The 25000-nt window shown below is 44.8% G+C and overlaps 1 protein-coding gene across 1 annotated transcript in view; it reads left to right on the top strand.

Annotated features, from left to right (window-relative positions):
* Positions 1–694: 694 nt before the first annotated feature.
* The window catches only part of LOC139919597 (uncharacterized), a 31186-nt gene continuing 6880 nt past the window's right edge, over positions 695–25000 (top strand). Inside the window, exons 1-48 of the mRNA XM_078282614.1 lie at positions 695–856; positions 8776–8943; positions 9066–9157; positions 10180–10301; positions 10538–10700; positions 12016–12138; positions 13501–13620; positions 13732–13860; positions 14073–14120; positions 14209–14250; positions 14431–14493; positions 14591–14665; positions 15288–15371; positions 15524–15580; positions 15763–15816; positions 16019–16072; positions 16242–16295; positions 16448–16501; positions 16588–16641; positions 16736–16780; positions 16999–17052; positions 17888–17932; positions 18025–18078; positions 18172–18216; positions 18303–18356; positions 18447–18491; positions 18604–18657; positions 19013–19057; positions 19224–19385; positions 19564–19617; positions 19901–19954; positions 20066–20110; positions 20220–20273; positions 20448–20492; positions 20583–20636; positions 21203–21256; positions 21397–21450; positions 21542–21649; positions 21789–21878; positions 22480–22533; positions 22939–23046; positions 23272–23379; positions 23476–23529; positions 23672–23725; positions 24102–24209; positions 24328–24381; positions 24494–24547; positions 24641–24694. Of these exons, the coding sequence (XP_078138740.1) occupies positions 772–856; positions 8776–8943; positions 9066–9157; positions 10180–10301; positions 10538–10700; positions 12016–12138; positions 13501–13620; positions 13732–13860; positions 14073–14120; positions 14209–14250; positions 14431–14493; positions 14591–14665; positions 15288–15371; positions 15524–15580; positions 15763–15816; positions 16019–16072; positions 16242–16295; positions 16448–16501; positions 16588–16641; positions 16736–16780; positions 16999–17052; positions 17888–17932; positions 18025–18078; positions 18172–18216; positions 18303–18356; positions 18447–18491; positions 18604–18657; positions 19013–19057; positions 19224–19385; positions 19564–19617; positions 19901–19954; positions 20066–20110; positions 20220–20273; positions 20448–20492; positions 20583–20636; positions 21203–21256; positions 21397–21450; positions 21542–21649; positions 21789–21878; positions 22480–22533; positions 22939–23046; positions 23272–23379; positions 23476–23529; positions 23672–23725; positions 24102–24209; positions 24328–24381; positions 24494–24547; positions 24641–24694 (3504 nt within the window). The 5' untranslated portion in view covers positions 695–771. The remainder of the gene's footprint in view (positions 857–8775; positions 8944–9065; positions 9158–10179; positions 10302–10537; positions 10701–12015; positions 12139–13500; positions 13621–13731; positions 13861–14072; positions 14121–14208; positions 14251–14430; positions 14494–14590; positions 14666–15287; positions 15372–15523; positions 15581–15762; positions 15817–16018; positions 16073–16241; positions 16296–16447; positions 16502–16587; positions 16642–16735; positions 16781–16998; positions 17053–17887; positions 17933–18024; positions 18079–18171; positions 18217–18302; positions 18357–18446; positions 18492–18603; positions 18658–19012; positions 19058–19223; positions 19386–19563; positions 19618–19900; positions 19955–20065; positions 20111–20219; positions 20274–20447; positions 20493–20582; positions 20637–21202; positions 21257–21396; positions 21451–21541; positions 21650–21788; positions 21879–22479; positions 22534–22938; positions 23047–23271; positions 23380–23475; positions 23530–23671; positions 23726–24101; positions 24210–24327; positions 24382–24493; positions 24548–24640; positions 24695–25000) is intronic.

Genomic DNA, 25000 nt, shown 5'->3' with positions numbered 1-25000 from the left:
GTGTGTGTGTGTGTGTGTGTGTGTGTTTGAGAGAGAGAGGGAGAAGTGAAGAAGGAAAGGGGGCTAAAGCTTTCATGGTTCATGTTGTATGTTGTGTTTGGTCCTATAGAATGAAGCTTTGCTGGCCTCAAGTTTACTATTAATATTGCTAATATTGAAAGGTTCAAGGCACAGAGTTAAACTTCTGTGTGAAGGCATGTGCATGTGTGCATAAGAACGTGTTAGTGTGTGTGCGTGTGTGCGCGCGCGTGCGCGTGCATGCGCATACGAGCGCGTGAGACAGAGATGACACCTTAAATCACAGACACAATAATGATGCTACTAATGACACGAGCAATAATTATGTTTCTCAACCACATCCCCACGAGCCCCAGGAGTCTTCGGGGAGGGAGGGGTCACCGAGGAGACGAGAGAGGGAGGAGGGGAAGAGAGAGAAAGTGAGGAAAGTTCTCTGCGGGTGAAGGAGAAAAGACCTTCGGAGATAAAGGGATTTTTTTGCAGGTCTCCCCTCTTCATCCGTCCATCAAAAAAGAAGAGAAATAGCTCAATATTGCTGAATATGATCAGCGCTTAAATCAGTTTTTACGTATGCACGTTCTTAATTACCAGCTGAGTGAGTGCGCGTTGCGACGCACGGGCGCGAGACAGCTCCGAGACTGATAACCATTCGCGCGCAGACCCGAAGTTGCTCTGTCGGCAGGTGTCCCGTGAAGCGCAGGGAGCGGCGAGGGAATTATTGGCCGCATTATCGACAGGTTCAAATGCAATAAGATGGATCGATGGAGCCCAGTGCGGGAGACATGGCTGCTTCTTGTGCTCATCACCGTGTTTTACACCTCGAGGGCCACACAAGCAGGTAGGCTGAAATATTTGGGATTGTTTAATTGTTTATTGCGGTTGTTGTCTCGTTCTGCTAATAGGCTATGAGAATATTTTGGTCCGCTGCTCGGACAACATTTAAAAGTTGAGGACTATGGAGTTGAGTTGAGGACTATTCTCTCTCTCTCTCTCTCTCTCTCTCTCTCTCTCTCTCTCTCTCTCTCTCTCTCTCTCTCTCTCTCAACGCAACGACGTGCATCAAGTCTGTCACCAGCTCCCTCGAGGCTCTCATGAGATGATGAGGAAGCCCAGTTAAAATATCATCCTTTACCCATCCTGAGATCATAAATTAATCTGTTTCTGCAAAGACATGAATTGTTGAGTACATTTGTGTGTCCAACTGATTTGTGTTAGTTGATATGAAGTTGATTTGTCTGGGACATTCACTGTTAATGAACAGACCAATAGAGAGCCTCAAAAAACCTGAGACATGGCACTATTTTCCAGCTTGGTCTACAGGTATTGGAGCGAAGCGATTCCTAAGGGAAACTAGTCATTTTTGCTTGTAACTTCCAGAAAAATAGGCTTTGGCCTCCATTTGGACAGATGAATTTGTCATGCCAGGTCATGTAGGCCTAAAGCTTATTGGAGCTGAACTGCCTCCTGGGGTAGCTGAGCTCATACTGCAGCCCAGTGCGCATTGGTTAGGAAACCTCGGCATAGGCCTATATGTCCAGACTTGTTCTGCCATACCTGCTGCATCAGTCTGTGCGCTCCTACAGCCTGGATATTTAACCTGTACAGCTGGGAAATGGGGGACAGACTGGAGCAAATTAAACTGAGCTGCTCTGAACTGTACTGGGGAGGCTTGGTTACATACCAGAGCTGCACTGGAACCATATGAGGAGGATGTTGTTCTCCTGTCTGATAGGCTCATTATAGAGGCTGCTGTCATTGCTGTGTATCAGGGCCTGTATACTTGTGTGTGTGTGTGTGTGTGTGTGTGTGTGTGTGTGTGTGTGTGTGTGTGTCTGATTTAGTAAGTGTCATGAAGAAGTCTTTTGCTTTATAGTCATGTTGGAAATTCAAACCATACTACAACAATTCCCAAACCAGTACACAAGATCACTTCTTCACATCTTAGCACATCTGGCTGAAATAGTATGTGTCTACAGTGCTGAGTGTTAGTTTTAATTAGCTTGGAGTACCAGATTGGTCCGGTTTACGCATCAAGACAATTCAGATGGATCAGGCCATTCTCAATCACATGAAAGTACTAAATTGACTTTCAAATACTTTCCTGTGACTGTTTAAACATTGTCCTCCTGCATTGTCACCCATCTGGAACTTAAGAAGGCTAAAACAAACTATAAAACTGACTTCACCTTGCAGTTAAAACAGACGTTTCTTGAGTCAAAGGGTCTATGTTTTGCAGCCCACACATCATTCATCAGGATGACTTTAATGTATTGGTCGTTTGCCCCAATAAACGTCTGTTTTATCTGCAAGTCAAAGTGCCTTGGTATTCTTCAGTGCTGAATCAGTTTTAGCCAAAGAACACTGATTCAGCATAACACCCAGAATCACTCCTTCCATGAGCATTTATTATAAAAGTATTTGCCAAGACTGATTCTGACCCAGGTCTGTCAGGAGACTTGGCATGGACTCCACCATGTTGCCTCCACCTGCTCCATCTGAGAAGATGCTGAGGAAGCCGAAAGGTATTTCTGTTATGTCCCATGAGCCTTTAAAGCCTGTATTAACTATCTGGCTGAAGATAAAAACCGGCCCTCTGGCTTGTTATTCTAGTGCAGTTGATTAAATGTCAAAGAAATGTCAAAATTAATGAAGAAAAGAAAGTGAAAAGAAAGTAAAAACAAAGTGAAGACAATGTTCACAGGTTCTGAATCTTTCTTTTGCAATGTTATTTCCTCACCATATCATGCAGCAATACACACACACACAAACACACAAACACATATTGAGTCATACCTCAGAGTCACACCCCTCACACACTCTGTCTGTGAAGGTCATTACCAAAATGACTTGTGCGACCTGTAAACCTTAAGGGTCATCTGGGGTCAAACTAGGTCAGGGGATGAACCCTGTAGCATCTCTCTCACACCTGGCAGTCAGGAAACACACACACACACACACACACACACACGCACACACACACACACACACACACAGTATTATGCATACTTCCGTTTTGCTCTTACTTTCCAACACACACTTATACTTATTGGTCAACTTTCCCAAAACACCAGTTGTTGAACTGTGTTCACTCAGTGTCACTCTTGATCTTTTCCATACTGTCGAACACAGTCACACACCTGGCTGTCAAGGTGTGGGATGTGAAATATGCTCATAGTCATCTGAGCCATGTGGTCAAGTTACAGTCAAGTATGTCAGTAATGGTCTGTCCTTAAGGGTCTTATTTGTTTACCAGGCTCACAGTCTGTGTATACTTCTGTACACAGGGAGCTGGAGCCAGGCCGTTTATTGCTTTCAAACTATTCAGTATTGATTGATTCTAAAATCATTTAGAAGTAAAACAAAAATGTAAGGTAGCTAAAACCTGAGTTATATGATAGTTAAAAGCCTTGCCGCTACATTCTGAACTAGTTGCATACGAGAAAGAGCTTTATGTTTGAGGCACGAATACAGAACTACAATAGTCATGATGATGTGAAGGCATGAAAACTTCCATCTAGTCAGAACAGGATAGAAATAGCCTAATTTTGGATCAATCCACATAAAGAGACCCAGCGATGGTCTCTGTGTGTGTCCTTCTGTGTTTACGAAAGAACAAAATGCGGGCGAAAGAAAATAACTGACTGAGCCTGCTGTTAATGTTTGATTTCTTGTCATGTCATACTGTGTATCTGTAGGGAAAAATGCATCCCCCAGCTTACCCAAACAAAGTGTGTGGAGCTGCTTGCTCAAATGATATATTGGGCCTTTAATTCTGGAGAGGTTTTGGAGCACCTCAGGTCGCAGGCCAGAGACTGATTAGAGGGTGCGGACCAACAGCCAGAGCAGAGAAGGGTCTAGAGGGGATCCTTCAAACTGACAACTAGAGCATGACTGTGTCCAAAGGAGTTCCTTCTAAACCAACACAACAGTGTCTAAAGGGGATTTTAGGTCAGACAGGTAGAGCAGACTGGAGTGTCCAAAGGCGATCCTCAGGACCCCGACGCCAGCAATTAAGACAGAAGAGATATAATGAGCTCCAAAAGTATGCAGCTATCGGTGCAATTCGATGCTTCGGCTCTGTGCTGCTATCACTTAGAATTTCAAAGCACCTTCTGGTTTGTTAAAATGAAAGAAATCAGAATAGAGAACCCAGTGTGGCTCTTAAAAGGCTCTTTTACTACTGCTGAGCATTTCATGTGACCTTAAAGGTTCTTTACAGCACCATAAAGGGTTTATTTAGGGTCATTTGATCAGGTGCTGTAGAGAACCTTTCTAAAAAGGTTTTTTATAGCACTAAAAGGGTTCTGCTGTGGTACAAGCCTAAAGATCCATTCTCTGGTTCTGTGTAGAACCATTTTTGGTAAGAGCATAGCTAAGAGCAGAATCTATTCTACAGTTGAATGGTGATTTTAATACAAATGAATAGGGACACACTGAAATACAAAGAGATTGGGACATTTGGCTGGAAAGACCAGCCAAATGTCCCAATCTCTTTGTATTTCAGTGTGTCTGACAAGAAGATATCAGTGAACTGATGGTGTTTATAGTTCACATGCTTGTAGAGTTCATTGCAAATTGAGATTTTATTGCTGAGATTTGACAATAACTTAATTTAATATCACTATTACATTTATGTACATATACACTCTGAAATACTAGGTCTATGTACAACAAGTGCTTTATATTTTACTTATGGTTGGAAATAATCTCAGATTAAAGCTCACTCTCTGTGCTCCAAAATCAACGTCATTGTACGACTCAGCGTCCAAAAACAATAAAGCACTGAACCACATCAGGCAGTGTGTTGCTGTCCGAGAAGTGTTGGAGCTCTTTGTATGACAAATATTGTCCTAGTCTTTGATCTGTGTTTGGGAGGGAGAGTGGCTTTGCTGGAATGAATGTATCTGAAATCTTCCATCGTTCGGCTGGATCAGGAGGAGAGGAGGACGGTTGAGGCGTTGAGACTTGAGATGAGCCGTGATTTCAACATGTAGAGTGCCACAAATTCCTAGAAGCACACACTGTAGTGAGCGCATGTCTGTCTGTCTGCTGGCTTCCTACCTCTCTCTTTTGCGGATTTGTAAGGATTCTTCTTAGTAAATGCGTGTGTGTGTGTGTGTGTGTGTGTGTGTGTGTGTGTGTGTGTGTACGTACGCACGCGCTTGTGGGTGTGTGTGTGTGTGTCAGACAGCAGGAGAGCCTATCCAGTATGTTTCTTTGATCAGAGCCAGCTGAGCTGAAAGGAAAGAAAACATATGGTCTGGTCCCTCCATCCTATTCTTCCTTCTGCACTCTTTCCTTTTCTTTCTGTTTCAGCCCTTTCTTTCTGCTTTTCATCTCCATCTTTATATCTTTTGTCTGGTTTAGTCTCTGAGAAATGCCTTTGCTGAGATAAGACAGAGAAGTTAGAGAAAAGCAACAGAAAGAGAGAGTGAGCAGGAGAAAGAGTGAATGAGGTGAAGGATTGTAATGACAGGCTCCTGAGGCAAAACCTTCGTGGGGGATTTGTAGCCTGTTGTGTGTGTGTGTGTTTGTGGTGAGTGTGTGTGTGTATATGTGTGTCTGCGTGTGTGTGTTTTGGTGCAGAGGTGTAGGAGGGTGTAATGGGAACTCAAGCTAAACATTAGTTCTTGTTTCTCCAAAAGGCATGTTATTGCATTCTTCACCATTACTGAGATAATTACAGACTAATCACAAACACACACATGCAACCGCACATGTATGCACAAAAGCACCTACCCAAACACACACACACACACACACACACACACACACACACACACACACACATCTGGCTTCCAGAAAACCTGCACTCTTCAGAACATGGTGCCCTGTGTGCATGTGTCAGTGAGTCTTTTGTCTCTGTGTCTCTGTTTCACTGGTCCATTTACTTTGTGTGTGTTGCATGTACTGTATGTGAAACCTTTAATGGGTGTGGATTTATGATGAAAGACAGCGGTCACACACACAGACAGAGGTTCTCCACTTTAACTCCCTGACCTCGTTTTCCTGTCAGGGGACATTTTCTAACAGATCTGTTTAGTGCCTCCTGCACTGGAGTGAACCAGACAGGAGATTTTGTGTGTGTGTGTGTGTGTGTGTGTGTGTTTTCTCCATGCACGTTTTCATGCTGTAATTTCATATGGCCATACTGTAACTTCTCTCCTGTCAGATTTCACTTCAAAGTGTATTCCTTCTGTTTTCACATCACATCACCCCCCCCCCTCTCTCTCTCTCTCTCTATCTATCTATCTATCTATCTATCTATCTATCTATCTATCTATCTACTATCTATCTGTTATCTATATATCTTCCTTACCTCTGTCTCTCTCTCTCTCTCTAACCCTGTCTCTCTTGCTCTGTGCATTTTTTTCTCAATGTGCATTCTTGTAGTGTCTCTCTGCTGAAGCTACAGTAGCTCTGCTCTCTGTTATGGCTCACATTAGACATACTGTGCATATGTGTGCGTCTTGATCACGGTGCCCCTTCCACTGCAGATCAGAGCCTCAGGATAATAACAGCCAGCAATGGGACACTGATAGAGACCAGGTGAACATCCCCTAGTGTATGTGTGTGTGTATGTGCACACGTGTACAGTATGTGGGTTTTGCTGTGTGTGTGTGTGTGTGTGTGTGTGTGTGTGTATGTGTGTGTGCGTGCACATACTCATACGTCAACAACATATGGAAACCTTGCCTGATGTGCTTAAGTGCATATAAGAACAAAATTTCCAAGTCTCATCTTGTCCTCCTCCTGCAGTCAGATGTCAGTGCTGCCTATCATTTCTTGGTATGTTTGGCTGTGAAAATCCTCTGTTTTCACCCATTGCTGAGGAGTGTCAGGAGCAGTGCCAGCTGAACCTGAACTAACCATGGCTCTAACATGAATCCACACCAGGAGCTAGAACACTTCTGTCCTGAAGTCCATTTTCTACAAGAGCTGAGCAAAATAAAAATATTCATGTGACAACGGTCAGCCAGTGAGAACGTCACCATTTGACGAGAAGAAGAAGAAAAGAGTCTGTCAGCGGCCAGTATGCTAAAACTAATGTTGTATGTATGTTGTATCTCTGCAGTGCCACTGGAGCTGCAGTGAGCACACAGAAAACAAATTGTCGCTGTCTAGTGAAAACCTCGTATCTCCAAAACGTGAACCTTTCAGGAACTAAGTCGGCTTGGCCACCACGCATTTTTGAGTTTATCTTTTAAAAGGTTTTATTAGCCCAAGAATAATAACATTTTCTCAACCTTTAGAAGAGCATGTAATCCTTCCATTGAAGTTAAAATATGAAAATCACCAACACTGGAGTTACAAGCTTTTCACAGGGCAACAGCGAAATTTTGCTCACATCAGTCAACAGTCAGTGAGTAGGGCGCCATATTGCTGGAAGTCTGATAGCACAGTAGCTGTATCAGTTTATAAAATATGATACCCTGCTCATGAATGGCAGAACTACAAATTGAGAATGCTGAAAGACCTGCAGGCAAACAGACAGACACACAGATGGACAAACAGATGGACACAGACAAAGGTGGGCAACACACACATCTGGGGCTCAGACTCAGACATTATGCCAACCGCTTGTGTGCACAATACATGCACGTGTGTGTGTGTGTGTGTGCATGTGTGTGTGTGTGTGTGCTGAAAGGTGCAAGGCAGATGGAGGGTTTACGTAAGCCCCAGAAAAACGTGTGAAAAGGAGCCACACCAGTAGAGGCATGCCCTCCACTCTCCTACCTTCTACTATTTCTTCTATTTTTCTCTCTACACCCCCTTCTCTCCCTTTTCATGTTCAATATGTTACACATTTTTTTCTCCCTCCATCTTGCCTCTCCCCCTCTCTTCTCCACTTCCACCCTCCTCCTTTATATCCCATCTTTTTCTGCTTACTTACTTAGATTGTGTGTGTGTGTGCGTGTGTGTGTGTGTGTGTGCGCATGTGTTATGCATTTTGCTTAAAATACAGTTTTCCATACATTTTTTTTCATTCAAAAAGTTTACGGTCTCTCTCTCTGTGTGTGTGTGTGTGTGTGTATGGGGGGGGCGGGTGCCTGTGTCTGACAGTGTGTGTGTTTTGGTAGGTTGAGTCATTATCAGAACACATGTAATCTTTATTGTCTTATTGTTGTGTGACGCAGACTGTTGTATGTGGGTGCCAAGATGGGCGTTCTCATGTGATTACACCTAGCTCCCGCAACAAATATGTGTTTTAGTGAGAGAGAGGGGGAGGGGGGGGCGGGGGCGGGGGGGGGCGGGGGGGGGGGGGCGGGTAGAGAGAGAGACAGAGAGAGAGTACATGGTCTGACTGATAAAGTATTTCATTAGTTTGTTTACAAGGCTAGTTAATTATAAGGCAAAATATACCCACATATCTTAGAGTTAACATCACACACATGCACACACACACGCACACACGTACACACATACACACACACACACACACACACACACACACACACAGACATTGCCACCTTTTATATATACAGTATGTTTCTCAGTCAAGAATGCCCCTGGCTGATTAGTGGAGTGCTGTTACTCTCAGATCTGTCTTCGCAAACGGACAGTGCTTTTGAAAGTTTCATAATTGCAACAGCAAAGGCCTTTGGGTAAAAACCTTGCCCCTGACACGCACATTTTCAAAGTGACATCTGGCAAAATCTCTTCACTGTAGATCATTTAACTTTTCTTTCAGGACCTCACAACGTTAGAAATGAAAAGACTTTGTCCCTCCTCACACTATTCCTTGTCTATCTGCAGCCACTCCCATCGATGTCCTGAAAGTACTGGACCTGTCGGAGGACATGGAGGGCGTGTCGCTGGAGGCGGGACTTTGCACCGGTAGAGAGGGTCAAGAGGAGACGGACCTCTCCTTTAAGATCGACAAGAAGATTCAACTGAGCGCGCCCACCAAGCAGCTCTTCCCTGGTAAAACATCAGTGTTTTAATGTTACATCTGTGTGTGCTTGTTGTGAGTGCATGAGTGTGTTAATGAGTGTCCTAACGTGTGTGTGTGTGTGTGTGTGTGTGTGTGTGTGTATCCTGTCCAGATTCCCCCTTCCCAGTGGATTTCTCAGTGATGACAACAGTCAGAGCTCGTAAAGGCTCCCAGGTCTTCCTCCTCTCCCTCTACGACTCGCAGGTACACAAAACACACAGGACGCCCAGAACACCCGCACAACACAACAAAACACAGATACACCAGGATGAGCCTACAGCATAATAAATGTTTGATTTATTGAACTGCTCTATGCTTTTTGTCACTCGGCCTGTACCCTCTTTTCACCGTGTTAGTAACCTTTAAAGTATGTCAAGTTTTCATTAAAACGAAAGGGATCCCTCTTTAACCAGATAATTCATCCCAATTATCCACCATACTGAAGTACTGAAGTGTCCTTGAGCAAGACACTGAGTCTCTACAAGCTCCAGGAATGCTGTTCTGTACATTAGCTGACCCTGCACTATGAGGGGGAAGAGGGAAAAGAGGTTTTCCCCTCTGGGACCAAAGTATCACATCACATAACAGTTTCTCCTAAAAATCGGGACATATTTTGCAAAAAGGTTACACCTATGTTTTTAACTTTTCTAGTAAAATGTCCGTAGTACCTTAAAGATTGTTGATGTGGGTTTAGAGGGTACATTTACATTATTTTTTAGAACCAAAATATATATTTTTTAATATTCCATTTAATATTCTGTTCATATTTGGGATATTCAAATATTCCGGATATGAGTTGGCGCAGGTAAATGGCATATCCTGTTTACATTAATCGGGATAAGCCGATATGAAAAACCTGAATATGCTATCAGGGATATGCTGATCTGGCATGTGAACATCATATCCTGTTTATTGTTGGGTTTGGCGAATAGTGCAAGTGTTGTTTCCATGGAGTCACGTGCATCAAAATAACGCACAACTCGTGAACATAGCATGAAAACTAGAGAACGTTCGACTATCTCCGTGTATACAGGTGTATGACAAAAACGGTTACTGACCGCTCCATGTAAATGTCATATCCTGACTGAGACCTTTTGGGAATATTAATATGCATGTAAAGGCACTCACTGTAGAGTAGACCACTATCTACCTTACTGTCTCCATCCCTCCATGAGCATTTCTATTTCCCTCTTTCCTTCCATCCTCCACCTCTCTCTGTCCCTCAGGGAACCCAGCAGCTGGGCCTGGAGGTGGGCCGTTCTCCGGTCTTCCTGTATGAGGACCAGGAGGGTCAGCCCCCTCCCGAACTCTACCCCACCTTCAGGAAGATCAACCTGGCTGATGGCAAGTAGGTAACCACACACACACACACACACACACACACACACGCACACACACACCCTTGTGCTGTTATACTTTGCCTAACCTTAACTCTTCCCCTGACCTTATCCATCATTTTAACGCTAACCCTAAGCCTAACCTCCAACCCCAAAAATCAAACTTTTCCTCCACAAGATAATAAAAACATACTCACACACAAGGAATGGTTGGGAAAAAGTTATCTTCTTCTCTCTTCCCTGCCAGGTGGCACAGAGTGGCCTACAGTGTGGAGGGCCAGTCAGTGACTCTGTACCTGGACTGTGTCAAGCTGGACACCCTGGACCTGCCCAGGGGTCACGACCCCCAGGTCAGCACCGACGGGGTCACCGTGTTCGGAACCCGCCTGCTGGATGAGGATGTGTTTGAGGTAGGATTGTGTGTGTGTGTCTGTATCTCAATACAGTCCCATATGTCCCATATTTAAGAAAAACTAAGATCAGTAAATACTTTACTTCCCCACCATCTGCCTTGTTAAATGTAAACAAATTTGCGTGTCAAGAGGAAGAAAAGCTGAGACAAAATAGAAATAACAAGAACACAGAGACGTAAGTCCTTTCTAAGGAGTGTATTGTGAGGTAAGCGTCTCTGCCTGTTGCTGCTTGTTTGATTTATCTATCAAAGGGAGACAATGAAAAGTACTGTACATAAGGTCTTCGCTCTCTACACTGTCCTCCAGTGGGCGTGTGGATGTACTGCACTCTTCCCCTCGGCTCTGTCTGCAGTGACATTGAAACAAAGTTGGTGTGAGGATTTAAATGTATGTTCAGTGTGGACGCTTGCTAGATGCCTCCTGGTCCTGCGTTCTTAGAGCAAGACTGAAATAACTGGACAAGCAGATGACACATAATATGAATATTTATTCTCTCAGCTCATCAACTGTAAATAGAGGAATTACCACAATCCTGCTTAAGCCCAAGAAATCCTGCAAAATCTCTAAGAAGTATACTTATAGACATGGAAAAATCCACTCTAAATCTTTGTAGCCTTTTATAAGTTCTGTTTTTGTTGTGTCATCAAACCAGGCTTCTTTTCCTCAGCAACGCAGGGTCATTTTGATAGATCTGAACTGTGAACTTTGACCTTGGTGGTCAGTGTGGTTTCAGGTGGTCCATCTGTTAAACTGAACCACACGTAGCTGGTGTTTGGCCCAGACTCCCTGCCATGTGTGTTCGCGTGCGTGTGCATGTGTGTAATGTCTGTATACATGTGTAAAATAGAGAGAGGAAGAGAGAGAGAGAGAGAGAGAGAGAGAGAGAGAGAGGGACTGAGAGAAAAAAGAGAGAGAGAGAGAGAGAGAGTCTGTCTGTGGAGTTAATGTGCTGGCGCCATTTGGGACTAAAGCTCTGGAGACGATTAACTGCAGAGGAACGATAAAAACAGCCTGTTAAGTCACTTTGATCTGACTTAAATGAACACACACACACACACACACACACACACACACAAAGATTCAAAGATGAAGACATTGGAGACAGATGGATATGACATGTCATTCACAAAGGACAAGTGTACATACAGTGAGGACACAGAATAAGGACATCCACAGTGTAATGCAACACATTCATACTCTATGCACGCTTTGATGTCATCTCGTATGGTTTCACTAATGTATATTTACAGATGTGTTCGGCATTGATCTGTGTGTGTGTGTGTGTGTGTGTGTGTGTCTGTGCGTGACGCAGGGAGACATCCAGCAGCTGCTGATCGTTGCTGACCCCAGAGCAGCAGAGACGTATTGTCAGGACTACATCCCAGACTGCCACGCTGCTTTGCCGTACGACAGCATATTGACGGAGCCTGAGGAAGTAAGTCCCACTCTAACAGCCAGTCACAGAGGGCAGAGACAGTTGAACCACCTGGAGAGGAAATGGATCCTGTTCAGAAAGCCTGTCAACTACCTGGATAACGTCACTCGGCCTACCTGGCCTATCCCACAGCTTAACACACACTGTGAGGCGTTTCTGGTGTCGAGTGTTGTAAATCCAGTCTGTCACTTAATAAAGAAAGCCCTCAAGGTTCCTTTTGTGACAGCAAAAAATATTACAAGGATTTATGAGGTGGTTAAGAAGGCAGATATAATGAAAAGATGAAGTGTTAAATTATTGTCAGTCACACATGTACACTAACAAATCCTCTGGCTAACACATAAATTAAAATTCTCCTGTGAGGTGTGGTCTCACAAAGTCATTTTCAGTCTGGAGTGGTCGCGAGCTATTTAGCTCAACACCATTTGCCTGCTGTTGTAAACATTTGCATCCTCCTCAGACCAAGTGCCATATACTCTTATCTCTCTGTTTCTCTGTCTTTCTCTCTCTCTCTCCCTCTCTCTCTCTCTCACACACAAATACACACCGCTACCACCAGCAGCAGCTAAAGAAGCATCACTCAGGCACCTCCAGCTGTTCATTTCCTTGCCATCTTGAATGATGCATCCAGCCAACTGTAAAATGTTATAAATTATAAAAAGCTACTTCAGTGCCCACTGAGTATCTCTCTCTCTCTCTCTCTCTGTCTGTCTCTCTCTCTCTCTGTATCCCTCGCTCTTCGTTGTAAAACACAATACATGGTTTCATGGACCAATATAGTTTGCCAATGCTCTGTGTGCCAATGCTTCATACTCCTGAAGTGTTTCACGCCAAAACTTCTTCCGCTGCTCTGATTTATCACCTGGCTTACAACTCCAAACACTGCAGGATACCTGGCTTACTGTGCTCAGTTGTTTTATTGTAGCATAGTTAGATGTAATAGGCATGAAATAGCCATTGAAAACATGGGATAGCAGCATTCTATCTATTCTAATGATGTTGTTATGAAGGGTTTATGCTGAAACGCTGATGAAACCAAAATAAAAATGATAAACTGAGGCCAAGTCTAGCTGTTTTTGATATTTTTGGAGTGCCGCTATCCCTTGTTTTCCATGGCTGTTTCATGATATTTTGACTTTAGTGCAGCACCCAGCCAGAAAAGGCTACAAGATGTTACGCACCTATTGCATATCTCAACATAATAGGATTCTCTTATGTCTGTTTGTTGATTATGCACACCTGGACAACTGATCCATTTGAATATCCTAGGGTCGGATAAACAAGAATCTACTGAGTCACATTTACTTACATCACACATTGCAGTCAGTCTGTTTTGTTGGTCTTTTATTTTACGGTCTTCAGGTGGAGAAAGCACCGAAGAAACATATGGTCGAAGAGTTTGAGGAGTTTGACTACAGCGACCTCTATGATGATGTCTCTGTTTCCACAGTGACTGTGGGTCCGAATGTCACTGAGTATGAGGTGAGACAATAAGAACGGTCACGTGTGCTTGGTTTTATGTGTCACTGTGTTTGTGAAAGAAAACCTCTCATTCACTCTCTATCTCTATCTCTCCACCCGTGTGTTGGACAGATTCTAGAGTATGAGGACTACGACAACGCAACAGATGACTACCAGGTGAGAGAGTATGAATACGAGGAAGAATACGAAGAGCGCTACGGACCGGCAGCGAGAGAGGGGGAGTACACTTGGAACGCACAGGTGCAAATTAATCCACATTGTCATGCACCAACAAGTTAATTTACGCACACACAAAGGAATCCTATGTTTCTAACAGTAGAGAACTGTGACCTGTTGTGAAAGTATTTCTGTTTTCACCCCTTATGTCTTTCTTATTCATTAATATTCCGCTCAAATATCTTGCTCTTTCCTCCTTGCCTCTACCCATCCATCTACCTTTCTCATGTCATCAGGATATACCAGAGAAAGGAGACAAAGGAGAAGCGGGCCAATTGGGATCGGTGAGGAAAACTACACACACACATGCACACACAGGTACACACACCACTAAGAAAGTCTTCTGTTAATGTTTCTGTTATATGTCTACAGGGCACCCTGATAGTTGGACCACATGGGCTTCCAGGACCCGAGGTTAGTGGCTTTTGTTGTATTAAATATAACTATTGAGGTAAATATCCAGTTTTACCTGTATGGAAGATGGACACAATGGCAACTGCACTGACTTTTACTATGGTAATGAAAGCTAGCACTTATGCAGATTCCATCAAATGTCAACTAACTGTGTGTGTGTGTGTGTGTGTGTGTGTCCAGGGAGAGCCAGGACCTTCTGGGCCGTCAGGGCCGGTGGGACCTCGAGGAGATCCCGGGGAGCTGGTGAGCACTGTCCTCTGTTTGTGAGTGAGTGAGTCCACCTGTCACCTCTTGGCGTCTCTCCATCTGTGTGCTCCTCTGTCTGTGTGTCTCCTCTCAGGGCCCTCCAGGCCGGCCGGGCCTCAACGGAGCTGATGGGATACCAGGTCCGCCAGGAAACATCATGCTCTTACCGGTAACAAGACGATTCTTTCATGTTGCCTGAGGCCTTACAAGTCGCAGTGATGTTACTGCAGCAGTCATTTGGCCCCATTAATCCTTAAAGGGCCCCTTGTGCCTTGGTTCTTTTTGAGCAGCCCACCTCTCGGGGATTTGAATGTTGCAACATGCAGCCCTTTGTTCCACTTTGCTATTGCATGTAGGTGCATCACTTCTCCTCCGCTTGCCTGCTTGACTCTGGTGACATCAGTATCACACTAACTGCATAAATATAGCTAATTCAGTGAAAACATGCATTTTATATCTTTTCAATCAAATTCATTCAATTTAGCCCCCAGAGATGTTACAGGATCTATATTTGTTTGTATTTGAATATTTAGGGGCCCAATAAATATGTGTGCATGTTGAAATACACAGATCAAATCTGTTATTCAAACTCAAAGCATGATCCTCCATTTTACTGATCTTTTCAAAGCTGATGTTGTGATAAAAGACTCCGGTAGCAGTGCTCTATACGGGCCACTGGGCGGGGGTGTGACTCGGTGTGACTTACTGTAATGTCTTCAACAATTTCAGCATCACCTGGGCTTATATGTTAATGTGTGTTTGTGTGTGTGTGTGTGTGTGTGTGTGTGTAGTTCCAGTCAGGCAGTGATTCACAGAAAGGTCCGGTGGTATCGGCCCAGGAGGCTCAGGCCCAGGCCATCCTGCAGCAGACCAAGGTAGGAAACCTAAACGTCTCTCTGTTACAACTCAAACACACACACACAGAACTGAAGCAGGACGACAACCACAGTGTTTGTGACTATGATTACTACCTGTCTGCCCCCCCACCCCCACCCCCCCCAACCCCCCAACCCCCCTCCTCCTCCAGCTGTCTATGAAGGGACCTCCAGGACCGCTCGGCCTCAGAGGACGGCCTGGACCACTGGTGAGCTCACATCATGTTGTCATGTTGGTATTTGGTGTACAAACAGGAAGATACATACATGCATACATACAGTATATACACACATGAAGACACACACACACACACACACACACACACACAGACAATGGATCCTAATACAGACTCATTTGGCCAACTGATTGCCATTGTAAACTTTTTCCCAGGGTTATCCAGGGCCTTCAGGGCTGAAGGGGACCAGTGGAGAGATGGGGCCACATGTAAGTTGGCCGATTGCCATGGCAGCACATTCAGCTGCTCATCCAGTTGGATAACACTGGATCTGAGAACATTGGATAACCATTTCACTGTTTACCTTCAGCAACGTTTCCTGTCGTTTCCCATCTGTCTCTCTGCCCCTTTGCCCTCCAATTTCTCCCTACTGCCACCCATTCTCGCTCTCTTCCCACCCCGTATCCCTAGGGTCCCAGAGGGCTGCCAGGTATCCCGGGTCAGAATGGACGCTCGGGAAAAAGGGTGAGACTGTTTACTGCACTCTTCTCTCAGTAAACAGCACCTTCTGTAATCTGTTATTGTGGTCGTATTTCACAAGATAAGCCTACAATAATCATTCCTCAAGAATTAAAACATTTATGTCAGTGAGGGATCTAGTGTGTGTGTGTGTGTGTGTGTGTGTGTGTTCTAGGGTCGAGCTGGTACAGATGGGGGCCGTGGTGTAACAGGAGATACAGGAGCAAAGGTGAGGAAGAACTGACGTCAACTTTGTTATTGTCCTCCTGCTCTATCTACTTAACCTATGAACTAACCTCTCTCTCTCTCTCTCTCTCTCTCTCTCTCTCTCTCTCTCTCTCTCTCTCTGTCTCTCTATCTGTCTCTCTCTCTCTCTCTCAGGGGGACAGGGGGTTTGATGGCTTGCCAGGTCTCCCTGGAAACAAAGGACACAAAGTAGGTTCACTGACTGAGTGAGTGAGTGAGTGATGTATAAGTGATGATAATTCATAAAACCAACTTCCATGTGTGTATTTTCTTAGGGGGAACGGGGGAAGCCGGGCCCTCATGGTCCTCTGGGAGAGCCAGGAGAAAAGGTCAGAGGTCACATTGGTTTTGGGTATTAATCTTTTTGCAGGTTTGTGTCTCTAGGCCTTGATGTGTGACTATTAATATGTGCATTTTGCTCAGGGCTCAGAGGGGCCAGCTGGGCCAAGAGGACAACCAGGTGATGCTGTGAGTGTATTCACACACACACACACACACACACACGTTAAATGACTTCTTTGAATCCACTACAATGTCCAAAACACAGTTACATTTCTATTTAATTATGCCTGTTAACCCCCCAAACCGCACACAAACACGTACAGACACACACACATGTACGCATACACACACCATAATTGATTGTTATTATATTTCATAGTATTTTACTGTGATGTGTACTTCAGGGTTCCAGAGGTCTGAATGGTCCCAGAGGTCACGCTGGCCCCCCAGGTCAGCCTGTGAGTATGAACAACCCCCCCCCCCCCACCCACAGCACCCCCACTCACTCACACACACCCCAACTGATCTCTACCCCAGACAGCAGTGAAGACATAAGCTATTAGCAACCATCCTGCTATCTCACCTCAGATGAATAGATGCATTTCTGTGTGATAATGCTACATGTGATGCCTAATTATAATATTATGGTAATGCTCCACTTGTTAACATGATGTTATGAAATTCTTATCTCATCAGAGGAAATCTGCCAGATACAACATTACACCTCTGAGCACCTTTAGTGTTTTCTTTCTACTTTGCATAACTTGTGTTATCACTTGTAGCAACACAAGTTAGCGCTTGTGAATCATCCATTCATACTTTTTTCATTTGCTAGAATAACATGAGTATGCTTGTTACGCCTCAAGCAAGGAGGCGGTATAGTTGAGAATTTTCTGTTTCATTTAGCTGCCCTCCCATGAGGCTCGAGTGAAAAGCCTCAGGTGCATCTAAAAAACATTAATGAGACGGGGAAATCCAACCTCCTTTTGTGTTTTCACTTCAGTCAGACAGGGAAAAAAGACGTTATGGGATCACGTAACAGAAAGTGCCACAGCCAGGAATTAAACCTCAGTCCATATAGGGGAATTCATACATGCATTATGGAGCTGGCTGCCCCGCAGTCTGCTGCCTTTAAAAACCTTACATCCTCTTCCTGCGTCCCCTCCTCTTGCCTTGTAATCAAAAACTCCTGTCCTGTCCAATGTGTTTTGATGCGGAGGCTGGAAGAGAGAAATGAAGGATTCAATGAAAGGATGTCAGCTCCAATCTTTGTCTTCCCTCCTCTCCTCGCAGGGCATCCGGGGAGTGGACGGGGTTCAAGGTTCAAAGGGAAACTTGGTGCGTATAACAAAAAGACTCTAGAGAGACAGTAGAGTCTGCAGTAGACGCATCCAAATAGCTCCCATGACATCATTTCTTTTATCTAATAGGGACCTCCAGGAGACGTCGGAGCATCTGGGCAGCAAGGCAATCCTGGATTCCAGGTACAAGCAGATAACACATACACACACACGCACACATGAACACGCACACATGCACACACACGCGCGCGCTAATGCTGCATCTCTCTCCTACAGGGTTTCCCTGGTCCTCAGGGATTAGTAGGCTTGCCAGGGGAGAAGGTAAGAAAGTTTCAGTCTAATTTCCCACCTCAGGGTGCCAGGAGTCTTGGTCTTAGTCTTGTAAGTCATCGATCTGTGTCTTATAGGGACCTCAAGGGAAGAAAGGGATGCAGGGCTTACCTGGAAATGATGGGCCCTCAGTAAGTACACACACACACACACACACACACACACACACACACACACACAAAGACACACTCACAGATATTAACATGTCCTTTTGTCAATAGGGTCACCCTGGCAGGGAGGGGACTCCAGGGGAAAAAGGACTACCGGTAAGTCTGTTGTAACTGTCTGTGTGTACTTGTGCATGCATCCATGTGTTGTCGCTGTTGTTACTGTTGTTCTGCGTGTGTCAGTCATCTTAGTGTGTGTGTTCGTTTGTAGGGTCCTTCAGGAGTGCAGGGGCCTGTTGGATACCCAGGGTCACGGGGAGTTAAGGTAGGAAACATAGAGCCAAAATATTGCTGATCTTCATGTTTAAACTTCAGCTGAAGAATTACCCAGTCCTCTATGGGTTGAGAAAATCCTGCGACCCCTTGGGCTTATGAAACCTCGCATTATCTATTCATAGCTTTCCAACACATCTTGTTAAGCCATGCCTGTAGTCTGTGACTGTGACCAAAAAAATCTGATTATTATGTCAGCCACAGCCACTTCAGTCTTTATGGTAATGTGCCCTGTCAGTAAGACGAGCTTGCAACCTCATGAGGACGCCGGTTATATTACCAGGATGTGTTTTCTGTATTCAGTTGTTCAATTCTCATTTGTTTCTGTCTCTCTTGCTGCTTGACAGGGGGCAGATGGAATCAGGGGACTGAAGGGAAGCAAAGGCGAGAAGGTGAGAGAGACAGAAAATGTGACAGACAGTCTGTGTACATTCAGGCTGTTTCGTCTACAGGATATGTTACACCCATAGGTCAACAACGCTTGCTCCTATCTGTGTTTTTATGTTGTCTATCAAACTTACAAGCTGTACCTGTGCTCCCTCCTCCCTCTGTCTGCAGGGTGAGGATGGTTTCCCAGGGGCCAAGGGGGAGATGGGGGTGAAGGGGGACACCGGGGACAACGGGGCTCCAGGTAACCGAGGAGAAGACGGACCTGAGGGGCTCAAGGGCCAGTTTGGATCCCAAGGAGAAGCTGGTTCTGCTGGCATCGCTGGAGAGAAGGTACAGAGCCGATAAGAGGGTGCAAATCAGCACTGATTGAGATATTCGGAAATGGTGAACAAAAATATTTGTACAAGTTAAGAGTCTCTCTCTTTCTCTCTTCCCCCCCCCCACCCCATCTCTCTCTCTCTCTCTCTCTCTCTCTCTCTCTCTCTCTCTTTCTCTCTCTGTCTCTCAGGGGAAACTGGGAGTTCCTGGGCTGCCAGGATATCCAGGGCGACAAGGACCTAAGGTGAAAATATTAAAAGCAAAAAACAAAAAACATGAATGTAAATACGGAAGGGCTTAGGGCCACCTGTGAAAAAAATATTTGAGTTCTGAGATTAATCTCAGAATTCTAAGAATCCTCAGAATTCTGACTTTATTCTCAGAATTCTGAGATTCATCTCAGAGCTCAAATACATTTTTCACATTTGCTCTAATCTTTTTCCGTATGTAAACAAGTCAGCAATGCTGTAAATGTCATTACTTCACTCTTCCTTGCATACCAGTGAATGTGTCTCCCTTCTCCCCAGGGCTCCGACGGTTTCCCGGGTGCACTGGGTGCTCTGGGAGAAAAAGGGAAGAAAGTGAGTAGAGGGAGACACGGGGTTAGGATTGTGGGTGAGCAACATATTGATTAGGCTTTTCCCAGTAATTCTCCGCTTATGTGTATGTGCTGTCCTGTGTTTCTTACCCAGGGTCCTGTAGGACAACCAGGAAGTGCAGGCCAGAGGGGTCCTAATGTGAGTGCTGCCTCTGTCTCTGCCTGTCAGGAACACTCCTGCTGTCTCAGGACGATAAAACTTAATGGCCTTTCTGGGCGTGTTCTCACTCATGTTTCTCCTCCGGCAGGGAGTGCGAGGCGGCAGGGGGGCAAGAGGGCCCACAGGGAAATCAGGGGCAAAGGTCAGCTGACTCTCCTCACTGTCTCATCACCAATAGGTCATCAATCTATAGTAGAACTGCATAGCTATTAGTAAAACTGTGTTAAATGTTAATGGGTGAATAATCGTTCCCCATCAACCATGCTCCACCACTTTCTTTCCATCCATGTTCTCTTTCCCTCTTCTCTTTTCTTAGGGCTCCTCAGGACATGACGGGCCCCCAGGACCTCCTGGGGAGAGGGTAAGATATACACCATACAGTTGATTGATTCATTAATTGACTGGTTGACCAGCTGATTGACTGATAGATTGGTTGGTTATGTTTCTTCAGGGGCCTCAAGGGCCACAAGGAAGGAATGGAGAGCCAGGACCTAAAGGATCCAGTGTGAGTGAAAACACACACACACACACACACATTGAGAGTTGATTCATTAGTCATAGTCTTAGGTAAGAAATGAACTTTTTTGGCCCCTTGATCTGATTTTTAGGGCCATTTTGGTTCTTTTTGGGTTTATTGAACTATAAAATAATACATTTGTATTGGATATTGGCAAATGAACTCAATTTGTGCCACTAAGATTTTCTGCTGGCTGCGTGGTGCCAACATTTTCTGCTGCTTCAGGCTGTGTGTTCGGTTGTTTTCTGATCAGAAACCGCTCCACATGAGAATCCCCAGGCAAAGGTTGCCATGAGTCACCTACGGGGGACAGCAGTCACATTTCTATGTGAATATTTGACAACTCAATGAATAAAATGTGACTGGGGTGAAATGCAAAGAAGGGTGCTATAATTATCTAGAGCATTTTCTGCCCCTTCATTTTTAATTTCATGGGCATTTTATGAACTTTCAAGGGCATTTTTGCCCTGAGCTCTCTCAGGGGCCTGACCCTTGTCTGTGTGTGTGTGTGTGTGTGCGTGTGTGTGTGTGTGTGTGTGTGTGTGTGTGTGTAGGGTCCAGCTGGCAAGGATGGACTTCCAGGTCACCCAGGTCAGAGAGGAGAGCCGGTGAGTGAGGTCAAATATCATTACAGCTCATAAGAGGTCAGCCTCGTTCTCCACTCCTACAGCTAAGTTTCCCCTGAGGGACTTCAGCACACTTCAACACACACCTCATATGTTATTATCTGTCTTCTGTGTGTTTGCAGGGATTCCAAGGGAAGACGGGACCTCCGGGACCATCTGGTGTGGTGGGGCCACAGGTGAGGACCTGGACAGCAGCATATTTTTTTAAATTTACTTAATGTATGTATTGATCCAGTAGACCTGATGACTTCCGTGTGTGTGTCCCAGGGCAAATCAGGAGAGACTGGGCCGACAGGGGACAGAGGCCACCCAGGGTCACCGGGGGTACCTGGAGAGCAGGGTTTACCCGGGGCTGCTGGGAAGGAAGGAGGGAAGGTGGGTACACACAGTCACAGTCACACATACTTACAGATCATCATCATCATCATGATCATCATGATCATCATGATCATCATCATCATCATCATTTGGATGTGTTCTGAAGGTACATTGTATTGTCCTCTCTTCTTCCCAGGGCGACCCAGGAACACCAGGGACCTCAGGGAAGAATGGTCCTCCAGGACTGAGAGGCTTCAGAGGGAGCAGAGGAGCCACCGGCGCTATGGTAACACACACATACACACACACACACACACACACACACACACCTGCACATATCAATACAGTACAAATTTGAGGCAGGGCTCTTTCCTGGAGACTGTCCACCTTCAGAAAAGCTCTCAAAACTCACCTGTTCACAAAGGCCTTTTATATATAATTTTCTCCCTTATTCTCCTCCATTTTCTTCAGTTATTCAGTTCTATCCTTTTATCTCTATCCCCATCTATCCAGTTTGCATCTGTTTTCTATTTTTTTATTTATTTATTTATTTATACAGTTTAAAGTTACAGGGACAGTGCACATTAATAAACATTTCTGTAAATGTGCCAGCTTAGCCATCTTGGCTAATCTTCAACTGCAGTCCCTCAGTTGATGTTTTATCTCATGATTCTTATTGTCATTTGTATATTGCTATGAGTCATTTTATCTTTCTGTTTTCAACTTAATGTTATTCTTTCTAATTATTGTGATTCTTTCTCTTTTTTTGACATTGTGTTTTGCTGTGACGTGTCTTTGAGTACTTTAGAAAGTGCTATACAAATAAAATGTATCATTATTATTAATTGTAAATGTACAACTCTACATATAAACCAAATTCTCCCCAGGGTCCTGCTGGTCTGAAAGGAGGCGCAGGACCTACTGGATCCCCGGGAGTCATAGTGAGTTAACCCTGCTTTGTTACCACTCTTTCAATTCAATATTGCTTCTAAAACCTGTTGTGTTACTTTATTTGTTGAATGAAAGCATATTTGTTTAAACAGTTGAACAAATTTTTTTCTGTGCAATATTTCATGGGTTTTATAAGATGGCCGTCTGCCTTTTGAAGCAGAAGTAGACCGTGATCAATTGATTTCCTCAGTACAAATTCCCAGAAACAATTTAATTTTGATGTCTTTTGATGCCTTTGGATATCTTGTGATGCGTTAAAATCAATATAAATACCAAAGACATTATAGTACCAACAGGTATAATTTTTCAATATCCATCCCTACATCCCTACTCTGTGCTTTCCAGGTATTTGACAAGATGTTCAAAGACCAACACGCTGTGCTTTCTGTCTCTAGGGTGCGACCGGTGACAGAGGCCCTCCAGGACCAGCTGGTGCCATCGGCCAGCCTGGGCGGGCTGGAGCCATCGGTGGACCTGGACCAATGGGAGAGAAGGGGGAGCCTGTAAGTCCATCTTACTCTCACTTCTGTTTAGTTGTTTCCCATAAGACTTCATTCATTTTCCTTGAGATCACAAGACATTATCAGTCTCTTCTCCTCTCTGTACATCAGGTCAAGTATTGATGGAGAAGTTACCCATTTTTTTCTAGATCAGTTGTTTTTCGTGTGTGTGTGTTTGTATGTATAGTATGTATGTACGTTGACAGGTGTTGACTGTGTGTGTTTCAGGGAGAGAAGGGACCGATTGGACCGGCGGGTCAGGATGGAGACCAAGGACCTGTAGGACTGCCTGGAGCTGCTGGCCCTGCAGGACCTCCAGGAGATGACGGGGATAAGGTAATCTGTGTGTATATGTGCGTGTTAGAGAGAGTGTGTGGGTGTGTGTTTGTACTGTGTTGATACATTGTGTGTCTTCTCTGTGTGCACCCACAGGGAGAGCAAGGTGGACCGGGGCAGAAAGGCAGCAAAGGAGACAAAGGGGAAGCAGTAAGTCTGGATCTAGAGAAGCACCAGAGACACTTACTGTCCTCCATCACCAGTGTCTTTCTCATCATGTCTGACTGCTTGCCTCTCTCTCTCTCTCTCTCTCTCTCTCTCTCTCTCTCTCTCTCTCTGTCTCTGTCCGCAGGGCCCCCCAGGGCCCACTGGCAGTCAGGGGCCTATCGGTCAGCCAGGACTACCGGTGAGTCTGCAGTGCTCCTGGTGTTTTATTTATCTTGGTCTTATCACTTCAGAAGTAAAACAGCCCAAAGCGCAGCACTTATCTGATGAAGACCTTGAATGTCCAAAAAGTAAAATTTTCAGGGCATGAGGAAAAAATTATTTTATTCAGATTTTCGCACTGACAGTCATTCATTTTTTAAACTCTGCAATGGGCCTTGAATGGGTATCATGGGCCCAGGCTTCATGGGACTTATTACGCATTAATCAAACCATTAAACTTTAAATTCAAGAGACATTAAGTTATAATCTCTGTGCATGTATTTGATCATTTCAGAGTTACAAAAGACATTCACTCTCTCTCTTTGTCCTCTTCTCTCCCCTCCTCTGCGTCCCAGGGTGTGGATGGAGAGCTGGGTCCCCGGGGCCAGCAGGGCATGTATGGTCAGAAAGGAGACGAGGGACTCCGTGGCCACAAGGGCTCCAAAGGGCCAATAGGATTACAGGTGAAATGGATGAACCAATCAGGGTGCAGATTGTTGAAACAAGGCCTTCTGAAGAGATGAGTTGAACATCGAGCTCTATAATCTAATCCTGTGTGTGTGTGTGTGTGTGTGTTCCAAGGGCATGCCTGGTCTACCAGGAGAAAAGGGGGAGAGCGGACATGGCGGACTGATGGTGAGCTCATATCCTGCTATGTCAGCAGTGTCTTTTCATTTCATTTTTCATTCATTTGCACAAATGATTGAAACGGATGTTATTTATCTTGTACCTATCTACCTGGTTTTAGGGTCCTCCTGGACAACAAGGCCCCACAGGTCCCCAAGGACCTATCGGGGGACAGGTAAATCCCGCACACATATTCACACATCCTCAGTCACTCAAACACATATAGTGCATTCTCAAAAAATACTGTGTTCCCCTCTGTGCTGTGTAGGGTCCAGTGGGTCGAGTAGGGATGGTGGGACAGCCAGGCAGTCTGGGAGAGAAGGTACGGAAACTGACTCTAACTAACTAACTCCTGTATGACGGGAAAAATTGCTGCTTCACAGTTTATTACTCTCTCTCTCTTAACTCTCTCTGTCTGTCTCTCTCTCATTTTCTTTCTCATCTTGGAGAGATGTTGACCTCTTCTGGGTTCATTTTGGGGTTCAAACCCAGTAGAAAGCGAAAAAGAAACTGCTAAATGTTCTTCTCGGTCAGGGGTAAAGTTGCAGTTCACCTGAGTAGGAAGCAAAGGGTGGATACAGGTGGTGAAGATGTTTAAGTCTTTAGTAAGAGCAAGGATTAGGACTTT

The sequence above is a fragment of the Centroberyx gerrardi genome, chromosome 3 (assembly GCF_048128805.1).
Source record: "Centroberyx gerrardi isolate f3 chromosome 3, fCenGer3.hap1.cur.20231027, whole genome shotgun sequence".
Lineage (NCBI taxonomy): Eukaryota > Metazoa > Chordata > Actinopteri > Beryciformes > Berycidae > Centroberyx > Centroberyx gerrardi.
This window is presented reverse-complemented; position numbering and strand designations above follow the sequence as displayed.